Source organism: Ochotona curzoniae, unplaced genomic scaffold, assembly GCF_017591425.1.
Source record: "Ochotona curzoniae isolate NIBS_2020 unplaced genomic scaffold, NIBS_Ocur_1.0 contig_2321, whole genome shotgun sequence".
Taxonomy (NCBI): domain Eukaryota; kingdom Metazoa; phylum Chordata; class Mammalia; order Lagomorpha; family Ochotonidae; genus Ochotona; species Ochotona curzoniae.
The window spans coordinates 24,616,940-24,631,536 of NW_024465421.1; the positions used below are offsets into that span (position 1 = coordinate 24,616,940).

General features: G+C 54.4%; 1 protein-coding gene across 1 annotated transcript; it reads left to right on the forward strand.

Annotated features, from left to right (window-relative positions):
- The first annotated feature begins 9,554 nt into the window (after positions 1-9,554).
- Positions 9,555-14,378, forward strand: LOC121151917 (anomalous homeobox protein-like). Its single transcript, XM_040973768.1, has 6 exons — positions 9,555-9,803; positions 10,364-10,491; positions 12,502-12,625; positions 13,319-13,490; positions 14,033-14,094; positions 14,367-14,378. The coding sequence occupies exons 1-6, from the start codon at positions 9,555-9,557 to the stop codon at positions 14,376-14,378; spliced, it is 747 nt and encodes a 248-aa protein (XP_040829702.1).
- The last annotated feature ends 219 nt before the right edge of the window (positions 14,379-14,597 follow it).

Below are 14,597 nucleotides of genomic sequence, written 5' to 3' on the forward strand. Positions count from 1 at the left end.
GGGAGAAGCAACGAAAGACACTTTCCAACTGCTGGTTCACTACCCAGATGGCTGCAACGTCCCCAGCTAGACTGTTGAGCAGCTGGGAGCCAGCAGCTTCTTCCAGGTCTACCACGTGGATGTAATGGTCCTGAACCCTGAGCCATTTTCTGCTGCTTTCCCAGGCCATCAGCAGGGAGCAGGATGGGTAGTGGAGCAGCTGGACCCGAAGCAGTGCTCATATGGGATGCCAATGCCACAAGCAGAAGATGAATCCATTAGGCCATTGCACTGTCCAGGATCTAGATTCTACCACACTTGGCAATAGGCACTGAGATTAGCATAACATGTTTTTGTTTATGCAAGTGTAAACAGACATGCTGTACCATCAGTTGGATCAAGGAATAGCATATACCATTGTATATTGTATATGATACTTGATTATAAATAATTTACTGATTATTATTTTGCAGGATAGTGCTGCTTATAAAAATTTGACTGTAAGTGTACCATGTCATGTTTTCCATGCTCTTGACTACATCTGGAGGCCACATACATTGATTGGCCTGTATCACATAGGTCTGTGTACGTACACAGCAGTTGTTGCACAGTGAGGTGTAGCTGTCCTGCAGTGATGGACTTGGTGCACAGAGCCGATAATAACATGCATGGACTCTGACTGATGTTCAAAAGCTGAAGTTTATTAGTGGCATCAGACGTTATAGACTGAGGGTCATGTGCGATAAGGGAGGATGTATTGAGCTTATCAACAAACTCCATCAACTGTTTCTATACTCTTGTTTGGAACTCTTGTTTTGTATATCCCACCAAGTGTTCAAATTCACATGCTGTCCACTCAGCTGTTCTCATACAAATGATATCCATTTAGGTATATGAATGTTACCCACTCCGTTTTTCTCATATAAAGGATATCCAATCAATTGTAATCCTGTGCTCCCTGACCTTTTAGGGTCACAATGTCCTACAATGAGGAAATCCTGTAACTGTTTTCTCTCTGATCTGCCCCTTCAGTTAAGTGACACCAGCATAGTCAGGAGACAGGTTATTGAAGTCTTAGAGTAAGAAGGACATAAAAATGAAAAAAAAACTGAAAGCTTTCAAATTAAATGAAGCTAAACCTACACACCAAGACATGCAAGGAACTGTGAACACAAGAAACATGAAGAAACTACACCAAGGAAAATTGTCCACAAATTACTCCAAAATACAAGAGAAGAATCTTGAAAGCAGCCAGAGGGAAAATGCGTGATCTAGAGAAAGGAGCAAAGGGTGCTGTCAGGTACGTTCACAGAGGCCTGGAAGGGAGACACCTTGGCAAAGAAGTCTTAAGCAACAAAGACAAGATGACCTCCACATGAGAAAATATTTGAAAGCTATATATAATAGTGGTTAAAATCTACAGTATATAAACAATTTGTTCAACTTAACAGAAAAATTATAATTTAAAAACAGGCAAAGGATGTGAATAAGCATTTCCTCAAAGAGGATATATAGTTGACCAGTAAACCTGTGAAAATAGTCAGTGGTCATGAGCCATTATGGAGAGACAGATCAGAACCACATCTACTATGATGACTAATTACTTTAAACTGGAATAATGTGTTAGCAAAGATGGGAGACATCAGCAGTCCCTCACACATTGTTGCTATTTATGTGAAATTGATACAGTCACAATCAAAAACAGTCTTTAGTTGTTCATTGAAAAATTAATCCAGGAGTTGTGGCTGTGGTAGAGCAGGTAAAGCCAGCACTTGCACTGCTAGCATCTCATATGGGAGCTGGTTTGAGTCCCAGTTGCTGTACTTCTGATCCAGCTCCCTACCATGTGTCCCAGCAGCAAAGGATGGCCCAAGTGCTTGTGCCCCTGCATTCATATGGCATACGTCCTGGCTTTGGACCCTCTCAGCTGTGGCTGTTGCAGCCATTTAGAGAATAAACCAGTGGATGGAAAAGTTCTCTCTCTGCGTTTCAAATAAATAAATCAGGCCTGATTTATTTATAACCTAGTAATAGCCTAGTGGTTATAGTCCTCTTCTTGCATGTGCCAGGATCCCATGGGGATCCCAGTTCTAATCCTGGCAGCCCCACTTTCCTTCCACCTCCCTGCTTGTGGCCTAGGAAAGCAGGAGAGGACTGCCCAAAGTCTTGGGACCCTGCACCGGCATGAAGACCCTGAAGAAGCTTCTGGGTTTGGATTGGCTTAGCTCCAGCCATTGCAGCCACTTGGAAAGTGAACCAGCAGATGAAAGATCTTTCTGTATCTCCTCATATATTTGATAATAAATAAATCTTTAAATTTTTTTTTTTTTTTTTTTTAGGTAGCCCTAACCCCAACCAGCTAGTTTACTCCTGTTAAAACATGAAAGAATCTTGCAAACTGTGTGGTAAGAAAAGTAAGCTAGGGACAACTGCATAATTCCATTTTTTGTGAAATACCTAAAGCAGACAGTTACAGACAGAAAATAGAGAAATGGTTAATTGGGGTAGGACTAAAGATGAATGGCAAGTTTTCATGAATGGTTAAAGAAATGCTGTTTGAGATATTGGATGGTTTTAGAATCAGTGATTGCACAACATGGTGAGTGTAGTTAACACCACTCAACTTAGAAATGAGTAGGATGGAAGATTTTTTTTAAGATTTATCTACTTTTATTGCAAAGTCAGATATACAGAGAGGAGAGACAGAGAGGAAGATCCTCCAACTGATGGTTCACTTCCCAAGCGGCTGCAACAGCTGGAGCTGAGCCAATCCGAAGCCAGGAGCCAGGAGCTTCCTTTGGGTCTCCCATACGGGTGTAGGGTCCCAAGGCTTTGGGCTGTCCTCGACTGCTTTCCTAGGCCACAGGCAGGGAGCTGGATGGGAAGCAGGGCCTCTGGGACCAGAACCAGTGCCCATATGGGATCCAGGCACGTTTAAGGCGAGGACCCTAACCGCCAAGCCAGGATGGAAGATTTTTAAAAAATACTTCAATGCAATTTAAAAGCTGGAGATTGGACATGTAGCCTAAGAGCCTGCATCCCAATGAAGTACCTGTCCAGATCCAGAGTCACATTCCAGCGTGCTGCTCGAGTAGACCCTGAAGGCCAGTGGTACTGGCCCCACCTCAATGTTGGCATCCAGGGAGTGAACAGCAAAATGGGTGCTCTCCTGTCTCAGCTTCTCAAGACCAACTACATGGGCTGGCATTGTAGTGTCGCAGGTTAAGCTGCCACTGCTGATGATGGTGGCATCCTGCTTTACTTCCAGTCCAACTGCTTTGTGAATCTAAGAAAGCAGGCTTGGGCCCTGCCACCTGAATAGGAGACTAGAATGGAGTTCCTGGCTCCTGGTTGCAGCCTGTCCCGGCTCTGGCTATTGGCAGCCATTTGGGGAGTGAACCAATGGATGAAAGATTTCTTTCTGTCCCTGCTTGTCCTCATTCCCATTGCCTTCCAAATAAATGATAAAGCCACTATGTAATATACTTGAAACTACTGAATTACACTATGTGGGTGAATTGTGAGTTAAAACTGAGTAAAGCTGCCTAAAAATGACCAAAGATGGAATTGTAACTCCTTATGAAGGAATGTACTGTTGTGACAGTATGGGGAAAATCAGTTGGGGGAGGGGGTGGGAATTGGGAGGAAGGGAATTCCAGACTATACAGAATTGTACCATAAAATTAAAAATTTAAAATAAAAATTACAAAACAAATCTTTTAAAAAAGAAAAAAATTACGGAAGACACACTAAAGACATTGAGACACACACTAAAGCTGAAAGAATTACCAAAAGAATGTCCTTTTGGACGAGAGGAAATGGAAGCAGATGGAGATCTGCATGTACCTGAAGGAAAGGCGAATGCTGGCATTGGTAACTGCAGAGGGAAGTGCATGGTAGTTTATGCTTTATTTTTGTTTACACTTGACTGTATTTGCTCTGTATTACTGTGTAACAAATTAAACTTCAATGAACACTCCCTTACTAGCTCCCAGTTCTGTGGGTTGGAAGTCACCACGACATGGCTGGGTCCTCCGCTCAGGGAGCCTGAGGCTACAGTCAAGATACTGGCTGAACTAACTATGCTGGGAGCCTGAGGCCGGCTGTACTGAGGTCAGAATCCAGGCGTGTCTGCTTGCTGGCTGCCAGGCAGGTGTTCCTCTTAGCATCAGCTCTTAGCTGCTGGAGACTGCCTTATCCTGCCACACCTTCCATGTTCCCGCTAGTGACACCTCACACTCACCATGTTTGACTGTTTCAGATTCCTTGATTTCCCTTCTGTGATGGGATGGAGAAAGTGCTTTTCTTGTCCTTAATGTAAGAGCATAGCATAATAATAGGCTTGTTTATTTCTTCAAAAAGGGGCAGGTGAGGGTATATTTGTAGTGATAGGAATATGGTTGATAAATTCCAAGTGGAGTTTAACCTGGAATTCTACAGACTAAGGGGATAAAGGCCCACATTCTGCCATCTTAGTATTGTGGGTTTATTTATAGAATGGCTGGTGTTCTCTGGATGGCAGTTCAGAGCATTCCCCCCAACCCCCCAGCATCACTTACTGCCTAATGCTTATTTCTTTTTCCCCCCAAGAAAGTGCCAGCAAGGACAAGAAGACATGGAAGCTGAATGGCCAACTGCCCGGTCCCAGGTAAGCTGTGTTGCTCTTTTTGTTTTCCAACTGGGAATTGCTTTTTGCTAACAACCTCAAAAATGTTATCTCTGATCCTATCTCTTCAGGGAATACGACCATTTTGTTTCCTTTATTTTTTTAAATGTTAAAACGTTTTCATATATATTGTTTGCATAATTGAGAGGGATGTTCACACATGTGGGCTAGATTTTGGTAGGTAGGGCTGGATATGCAGGAAGTTAGGTGGGACATTTCATATGTCCTTCTGTGTCCACAGGGGAGGAGGGGGAGAGGGCTATTCCTCACTCTCAAATTGCATCAACACCCAGGGATAGTAAGTGGTCATTTGATGCTGTTTAAGAGATCCCAGTGTGGGGAAGAGTGTTCTGAGGATGTTATTTGAGTGTTTTAATAGCCATGAGATGTTATCAGTTTTATTGCTCCAGGTTTGAGAAATCTTTCCAAAGTTCACCTTGGTACATCCACAGATCCAGGAAATATGCTGCAAAGCTTGGTCAGGAGAATTGTGCAAGCTTTTCTGACGAGGCAGTCAATGTCCTCTGCTGGCCTAGATGAGCTGACTGTCCTGTCCCTAGTGTGCATTGGGCATGCCACACAGGCTTCAACAATTGAAGAGGCCCAGTCCTCATACGTGCACTCCAAGGTTGGACCACACATCCTGTGATTCTCCCTGTGGCTTGCTTCTGAGTCCAGTAGTCTAGTTGGGGAGTCCCCCAAGAAACCTCACCTGGGCTGACCTCAGACTTGACTCTTGTATCTACCAGCTAGATGGAAGATTCTGTCCAGAGACAGAGGAATCTCTCTCTCTCTCTCTGTTTCTCCTTTTCTGTAAATTTGCCTTTCAAATCTAATTTGGTAGTCTGTGACTTTTAGAGTGCTTACACTGTTGGCATGTTTTTTTAAAGATTTATTTTTATTATTTTTTCATTGGAAAGGCAGATATACAGCAAGGAGGAGAGACAGAGAGGAAGATCTTCCGTCCGATGATTCACTCCCCAAGTGAGCGCAACGGTCGATGCTATGCCGATCCGAAGCCAGGAGCCTCTTCAGGGTCTCCCACGCGGGTGCAGGATCCCAAAGCTTTGGGCCGTCCTCGACTGCTTTCCCAGGCCACAGGCAGGGAGCTGGATGGGGAGCGGGGCTGCCGGGATTAGAACCGGCGCCCATATGGGATCCCAGGCGTGCAAGGTGAGGACCTTAACCACTGCGCCACCGCACCGGGCCCCACTGTTGGCATTTTTTAACTTAAGGGTATTACTAGATTCCATGTTTTTTATATATCCGTATCTGCCATTATCTGTTACTGCCTTTATTTTAATTATTTGAATATTTATTGTTAATTATCATTTGTAGTTTGGCTTTTTTTTTTTAAGATTTATTTATTTATTGGAAAGTCAGATATACAGAGAGGAGGAGAGACAGAGAGGAAAATCTTGCGTCGGATGATTCACTCCCCAAGTGAGCGCAGGGGCGAGGCCAGATCGTGGGGGCCGGTGTTGACGACAGGTGCCTAATGTCTTCCTCGGTGCGGTGGTCACTAGGGCTCAGGCCCTAGGGTCGGAACCCCTCCCTGCCCACAAGCAGAGCCCTTTTTGGGGCATTCAGAACCGTGCGCGTATGGATTCCAATAGCGCCTTCTCCGGGGAGGCTGGGGACGGGGAGCGGGTCTCGGGGAGCAGCGCCCAGCGCCGGGAAACCGGGAGAGGGGCGAGCGCGTGGGGCGAGCGCGTGGGGCGAGCGCGCCTCTTCCCGCCCGCCCCGGGCAGAGGGCTCCCACCCCAGGCAGCTCCACTCCTTCCGGCTGCCCCTGAGCGCCCCCGCCCCGCCAGTCTCCCCCTCGTGATTGGCCGCGGGTGGATACATTGAGCGACCACTCCAGTCCTAGGCCAGCGGGCGACCGTGCCTCCGGTCCCGCGGGAGTGAGGGAGCTGGTGCGGCACGTCCGCGCAGCGGAAGCGGGAAGCGGACGGTATTGCAGGTGAGTCGGCGTGGCGGGCGGGAGCCCTGGACGCCCAGCACGGGGTGTGAGCCTGGGCCTCCACCCGGGGCTGCACCCGGGCCGAGAGCAGCGAGAGCAGGAGAGCAGGGGGCACGGTAGGTGAGCCCGGTGGAGGCCCCGCCCGGTGCGCGCTCCTTCCTTGCCGTCTGTCTTCCGGAGCTCCCCCACCTCCACCGCCCTGGTCTCCTGGAGCCCCGGTTTCTCTGAGGACGCAGGTCCAGGGCTTGGGACGCTGGCGCTGGGAGTGAAGACCCTTGAGAAGGTGACCCCGTGAGGGGGTGTCGGGACCGGGTGAGGGGGCGTCGGGACCCTGAGGGGACATCGGGACCGGGTGAGGGGGTGTCGGGACCCTGAGGGGGCATCGGGACCGGGTGAGGGGTGTCGGGACCGGGTGAGGGGGCGTCGGGACCGGGTGAGGGGGCGTCGGGACTCTGAGGGGGCGTCGGGACTGGGTGAGGGGGCGTCGGGACCCTGAGGGGGATTAGAGACCCTGAGGGGGAGTCGAGACTGGGTGAGGGGGCGTCGGGACCGGGGTCGGGACCAGGTGAGGGGGCGTCGGGACCCTGTGGGGGCTGACCGGGTGAGGGGGTGTCGGGACTGGGTGAGGGGGTGTCGGGACCCTGAGGGGGCGTCGGGACCGGGTGAGGGGGTTTCGGGACCGGGTGAGGGGGTGTCGGGACCGGGTGAGGGTGCGTCGGGACCCTGAGGGGGCATTGGGACCGGGTGAGGGGGCGTCAGGACCCTGAGGGGGCGTCGAGACTGGGTGAGGGGGCGTCGGGACCCTGAGGGGGCGTCGGGACCGGGTGTGGGGGCGTCGGGACTCTGAGGGGGCATTGGGACCGGGTGAGGGGGTGTCGGGACTCTGAGGGGGCGTCGGGACCCTGAGGGGGCGTCGGGACCCTGAGGGGGCGTCGAGACTGGGTGAGGGGGCGTCGGGACCCTGAGGGGGCGTCGGGACTGGGTGAGGGGGCGTCGGGACCCTGAGGGGGCGTCGGGACTGGGTGAGGGGCGTCGGGACCCTGAGGGGGCATTGGGACTGGGTTAGGGGGCATCGGGACCCTGAGGGGGCATTGGGACCGGGTGAGGGGGTGTCGGGACCCTGTGGGGGCGTCGGGACCCTGAGGGGGCGTTGAGACTGGGTGAGGGGGCGTCGGGACTCTGAGGGCGCGTCGGGACCGGGTGAGGGGGCGTCGGGACCCTGAGGGGGCGTCGGGACTGGGTGAGGTGGCGTCGGGACCCTGAGGGGGCATTGGGACCGGGTGAGGGGGTGTCGGGACCCTGTGGGGGCGTCGGGACCCTGAGGGGGCATTGGGACCGGGTAGGGTGCGTCGGGACCCTGAGGGGGTGTCGGGACCGGGTGAGGGGGCGTCGGGACCCTGAGGGGGCGTCGGGACTGGGTGAGGGGGCGTCGGGACCCTGAGGGGGCATTGGGACTGGGTGAGGGGGCGTCGGGACCCTGAGGGGGCATCGGGACCGGGTGAGGGGGCGTCGGGACCCTGAGGGGATGTCGGGACCCTGCGGGGGCGTTGGGACCCCGAGGGGGCGTCGGGACCGGGTGAGGGGGCGTCGGGACCCTGAGGGGGCGTCGGGACCGGGTGAGGGGGCGTTGGGACCCTGAGGGGGCGTCGGGACCAGGTGAGGGGGCGTCGGGACCCTGAGGGGGCATTGGGACCGGGTGAGGGGGCGTCGGGACCCTGAGGGGGCGTTGGGACCGGGTGAGGGGGCGTCGGGACCCTGAGGGGGTGTCGGGACCGGGTGAGGGGGCGTCGGGACCCTGTGGGGGCGTCGGGACCGGGTGAGGGGGCATTGGGACTGGGTGAGGTGGCGTCGGGACCCTGAGGGGGCATTGGGACTGGGTGAGGGGGCGTCGGGACCCTGTGGGGGCGTCGGGACCCTGAGGGGGCATTGGGACCGGGTAGGGGGCGTCGGGACCCTGAGGGGGCGTCGAGACTGGGTGAGGGGGCGTCGGGACTCTGAGGGGGCGTCGGGACTGGGTGAGGTGCGTCGGGACCCTGAGGGGGCATTGGGACCGGGTGAGGGGGCGTCGGGACTCTGAGGGGGCTGACCGGGTGAGGAGGTGCTGGGACACGGGTTGAGGATATGTGAGGAGGTGCTGGGACTCGGGGTCGGGACCCAGTGAGGAGGCGGTGAGGGGTCAGGACCCCGTGAGGAGAGAGCTGGCACCGTAGTGAGACCTGGCGGTGGCACAGGACACCAGGCGAAGTGGAGGCCTAGGCTTTAGCCCGGGAGCGTTTTTGGTAGGCTCTGGGTACAGACCCCGTTGCTCATGGCCGCCCTTTCCGGGCTAACCTGTGGAAGCTGAGCGTTTTCAGTGAGCAGCAGCGGCAGTGGGCAAGTGCCCCGGAACGCCTTGGGGGCCTCCCCGAGGAAACAGAATCAAGTTTATCTCTTGCGGAAAACGGAGGCTCAGGGAAGTCAGGTGACTGGGGGCAGGCTCTGGAGTAACAGTTAAGTCTGCCGGGGATCCCACCTATCGTTGTGAGGTATCTGGGTTCAAGCCTGGCCCCCAACTGCACCCTGGGAGGCAGGGAAGCAGCGGGTGATAGCGCAGGTGCAGGTGGTCGGTTTGTGTTGTCCACGTGGGAGGTCCATACTAATTTTCACCTGGCTTTGCATAGCCTCTTGTGGATATTTGGGGAGTAGACTAGCAGTTCTCTCCCCACCTCATTCCAATGACATCAGTAATAGTGTTGACAAAGAGGTGGACTAGTGCTGGCCACTCTCCCGTGGGGTCACCCTCTCAGGATTCAGACTTTTTCTGGTGGAGGGTAGAAGGAAATTTTGCAGGCGTGTGGTCCTTGGCCATTCCCAGTTGGGCACCACAGCTGATCTGGCATGGAGGTTGCAGTGTGGCCTGCTGTGTGCACATGGTCTGATCGTGGTCTTTGTTGGCAGAGTGGCATGATGCAGAGCTTCTTGATGTTGCTGAGGGAGCACGGGAACACCCACCCACCCCCGGCGGAGCTGGTGCCCCTCGCGGGCAGCCTATGCCATGACATCCAAGATGACCTCACTCAGATGCAGCCTTTGGTTTCTGCCATTCTGGACAGCCAGCTGTGCCCGCACCTCCTGGACAATGCAGATGTGGCCCTGGTGTGTGCCCGTGTCCTGGCCCAGCAGGAGCAGCAACAGGCGGCCTGCCAGCTTCTGGAGGTACATGTGGGCTCAGTGGCCATTGGAAGGAGGGGCAGGGTGCACCATTCAAGCATTATCCATATGCCGGGAGCTAGCAATGAGTTGCTGGCCCATATCTCACAGACCAATCCCTTAGGGCTGCCTGGGAGAGGTGTTTTATACAAAGATTAGTTCCGGTAATTCTCACTTGAGTGAGTTACAAGCAGCTTGGGAATCTGAGTACTGGATGTGCATCAAGTGGTGCCAGCTCATAAACACAGCAGGTGGAGTGAAACCTGATTTCTTTCTGGCTTTGAAGCGCTGACAGTGATCAGATGGCCAGGTATACCCATCATCACCCCGGTCCCCAGTCTGGCGGCACCTGGAATCCCTCTCAGTATGTCATTCCCTCTGCAGGAGGCCAAGACCTTGCTCTGTGCAGTTGATGCCTCCCTGGCCGCTTGATGTCACTTGTTCCAGGTTCTAGCTTGTGCCTGTTTATTCCTTTCCCACTGTAGCCCTCAGCACTGCTAACCGTGGGTCCATCCAAACCTGGTTCTTCCTACCAACATGTGGCTTTAGTGGACTCTCCTTGACAGGGTTGTCGGGTGCCAGGAGGCAGCCGTGAGCTGGTGCAGCTCTGGAACGACATTCACTACGACCTGGCCAGGAGGAAGCTGGGTGTGGCTGCGCTGACCCCGGTGCAGAAGTTCCGCTGCAGGAAGAGGTACTGCTGGGCTTTAGCTCTGTGTGTCAGGGGCTCCTGAGGGGTTGGCCATACCCTTACGTTATTTTCTGTTGCCAAGCAAGGCTCACAGGTCTTGTTCTGAGTGCTACCCCACCCCTCCCTGTGGCTCCTGGAAGAAGAGATGGATTGTACTACAGAGGCTTGCTTGCAGGGAGGCCAATGTGAGGCAAGTCCTTCAGAGTCCAGCAGTCAGTGAGCCTGGGACCGCTAGGGCTGTGTGACCCACCACACAGAGGCTGACAGCCTGCCAGTGGAAGCCCAGCAGAGGCAGCCACTTGGTGACCAGTGTAGGGGTGGCATCCTGTCACTCAAGCTGTTTGGGGAGCACTCCCTGGGTCTGGATGCTGGGGCACCCTAGGCTTTGCTTTCCTGCAGGTGGCACTGACATGAGACCACGAAGTGCTAGCGAATCGATCATCGCTAGCAGGCAGGTCTCTGCAGAGACCGTGGTCTGAGGGGGCTGGGCTGTGGGGAGGGGCTTCTTCAGTGTTGGTAGTGCAGGTCTGTCCCAGCCTTGGAAGGAGACCCTACCTGAGGGATGGTGGTGGTCTTGTGAGCACCAGTGTTTAAGGCAGAGGGAGTGGCAACCTCAGAGGTCTGGCTTAAGACCTCTGGTTTAGGGGATGTCCGCTGGCTGAAGGGGTGTTCACAGCCTTTGGAAAATGCAGCAGTGACCTTCGCCTGTAACCATAGGGACAGGTGGTGGCTGAATTTTCACCTGCGGGGAGAGTGACTGATGAACCACAAGGAGAGCCCAGGGCTGTATTCTGATGGTGCTGGCTGACCCTGAGGGCTGTCAGGAAGGGTGGTGTCTCTTTGCGGCTCAGGCATTGTCCAGGACCCAAATCATGGCCCAAGAACAGTTGTATGCAGTGAAAAGGGAAGAGATTCCAGGGCTTTTGGCCCTGGGTCGGAACCAGGAGTGTGGTGGTTCTTGTTAAGGCACACAGGGCAGGGGTGGGGTGAGTGGTTCCAGGGAGATGAGCTGCATTTGGGATGTGTAAGGTGCCCACTGCATTATGTACGTCCACATAGGCTTTGCAGCTGAAATCTTCAACTGAAGTGATATTTGTCCTCAGTAGAAATGAAGATATATTCAGTGGTGGTGAAAAACTGTGACCAACTTGGACATGTCCCCTGCCTAGCTCCAGGAGGCTTCAATCTCAGGAGTAGTGCTGGGGATGTTGTCCAGTGGCCTGAGCAGCCTAGCTGCTCCTCATACCCCCTGCAGTGGTCAGCTGAGGAGTGGCCAGGGGGTGAGGGGAAGTGCGGGGTGTGGCATGCAGGGAGGGAAGTCCAGGGTGATAAAGGAGAACAGCAGTGACCCTCTGCTGCCCGTGGTGAGGGGAGGAGCTGGCTCAGTGACCCTGGGTGAAGCTAGAGAAGTTTTACTGGGAGAGCCCTGACTGAGGCAGCAGCCGGAGGGCTGGGGGGAGGTGAGAGCCGCCAGAATGTTTACCAGCCCCGATGCCTCTGGTGCAAGAAACACTTGAATTGGAATGGAATCTGGAAAGTCCTTAGGGAGGCAGGGAAGTGGAGCCAATACACAGAACATCAGCTGCAGCCTCATTGCTGGGGTCCCCATGTGTTTGAGGGGTGCAGTGGGCTGGCAGGTGCCATGGTGGCAAGTCAGTGATGATAACTCAGTGAAATCTAGGGAGGAAGTGCTGGGCAGAGAAGGGCGCAAGGGTATGGGGGTGGGGCTGCACTGAGAGATGGGTGGGAAGGCCAAGGACTTTGCCTCATAAGTCCCATGGGCAGACAGGGAGGACAGGGAAAAGCCACATGGAAATGTGAAAACATAGGGGTGGGAACCCAGATCCTGGAGCCCTCTTTGGGGGTCTTGGGGCTGAGCTCCCCGCCATGGCCTGCAGGTGTGTGGGTTAGACACTGATTTTCACTTGTGGGACAGCCTTGCCTCAGAAATGTTGCTGTCACAGGGCAGGGGACCGCTGGGCCCCCTCACTGTGCTGTTCTCATCTCCTCCAGGAATCCCCCACCCGCAGGCCTCTGCCCGGATGGCCTCAAGAGTCGGAACTTCCCCAGAGAGGTCCGCAGGAGGCTTCAAGACTTTGCCTTGGCCGTGAGCATTAACCCCAGCAAGGCTCAGCGGGTAAGAACAGGTGGAAGCCTTACCTCTGCCTCAGCTGCCCGTCCCTGGGCCTTTGCCCCAACGCCTGTTCTTTATCCTCTTTTGGGAGGGCGTGCCCTGTGCCTAGTCTACAGAGGGCAGTCCCAGTCGCCTTCTTAGGTTCTCAGTGTGGCTGTAGGCATGGAGGCTGAGATGGCTGGTACTGGGTGTGGGTTGAGGGTAGGGGCATTGGCCCACAGTGCCTGGTTCCTGCTCCCTCAGCACATCCGTCCCGCAGTCGCATGGCTCCTCCTGGTGGCCTCTCCTGTCTGCTGCTTACTGGGCTGGGTCCCCCCTCTCTGCTGGGGCTTTTGCTCAGGGTCGCCCCATGTGTGGGGTGCATGGTGCTGGGGGCGGTGACTGCACACAGCGGGCCCCTCCCGAGGTTCAGGACACCGTGGGCCTGCTCTGCAAGGTTCAGGACACTGCGGGCCTGCTCTACAAGGCCTGCTGAGGCTCGGCTCCCTACGACGCTTGGCCTGGCCTGACTCCCGAACTGAGCCTGGGCCTGGGAGGTGTTGTGTCTTCTCCAAGCAGGTGGCTAGGAGAGGCCCTGGTCAGCCACCAGTGCAGCTGGTGCCGATTCTGCTGCCTTTGGAGAGGTCAGCTTGGTTTCTGTGGAAGTGTGGGCACGGACCAGGAGTTAACAAAGCTAATTGTGCTGTTTTCGGACAGGAGAGTTTGACTTTGGAGACAAGCTTGACTGCAGAGCAGGTCTACAACTGGTTTGCTAATTACCGGCGGTGCCAGCGGTCCCTGCTCCAGCATGTGCAGCCAGCCCAGCGGGTGGTGGCCGAAGACCCCAGTACAAAGGAGAGACGTCTGGACCGCTGGTGTCATTGGTCCGGTGGGTGTCTCCAAGGCCCTAGCATCATGGTATCTGGAGGTTTGCTTTCTGACAAGCCCCCTCGTTGCATTAACTGTTACGGGACACTGGAACAGGGGCACTGTGGCTATAGGTGCAGACCTCACCAATGTTCAGCACAGTCAAGACCTCACCTGGTGGCCAGCTAATCCTGAAGGTAGAGAGAGTCAGACTGTGCCGAGGAATGGTGTAGGTGAGGTTGTAGGTGCCCGGCCCCCCACCCGTGTGCCCAGATTGCCATGTGGAGATAGATGGGCATCGGTGTGGGGATCAGGGAGTAGATGTGGGTCTGGGGATAGCTCACAGCAAAGATTGATGACCCAGTGGCCACACCCTGCTCTACTTGCTGGAAGGGAGGCCGAGATAGAGTCACGAAGCCTCTCCTTCCCTCTGTTTTTTCCAGCCTGGCCCAGGGACGGCGTACCTCCGCAGTCCCCAGACGCCCTCCAAAGACCTTGGGAGGCCCTGGCCCTGGTCACAGACCTTCCTGGAGCTGAGACGATCTCAAGGCCCCTGGCTCCCAGGTACTGTTGTCCTCACGTGCTATGGGGTCATCTCACCTGTTCGTTCGCCTTCTCAGCTGAAGGTGAGGATGGGGATTGGGCATGAGTGTGCTGGGGCCACCGCACAGGTACCAGGTCAGTGACTGCTGATTGATTGGAGGAAGGGAAGCCACATCAGAGACAGAGCAGCTGTGACTCTGGAACCTGACATGGAGTGAGGCCCACCTTCATGTGTGTTTGGGAAAAGGGGGGAGATTGACTTCGCCTGCAGACGACCCCAGCTTTTGTGGTTTGTGAGTCTGCTGTAGTCTGTCTGTTGTGCATTCCGTGCAGTCAGCACCTTTCTCCTTTGCAGAATGCTGTCTGAGCACTCTGCTTTGTGTACTGCCAGGAAGACCTCGCAGAAGTAATGTGGGAAGGAAGAAGCTGAGCACCTGTAGCAGGCATTTTTGAACCTTGGAGAAGAAGTATATGGCTTTATTACAGGAAAACCAAGTGCATTTTTTAAAACAATATATTTGAAAGGAGAACAAGAGATTTTTTTTCTATTTTATGGTTCATTTCCCAAATGGCTTCAACAGTTGGA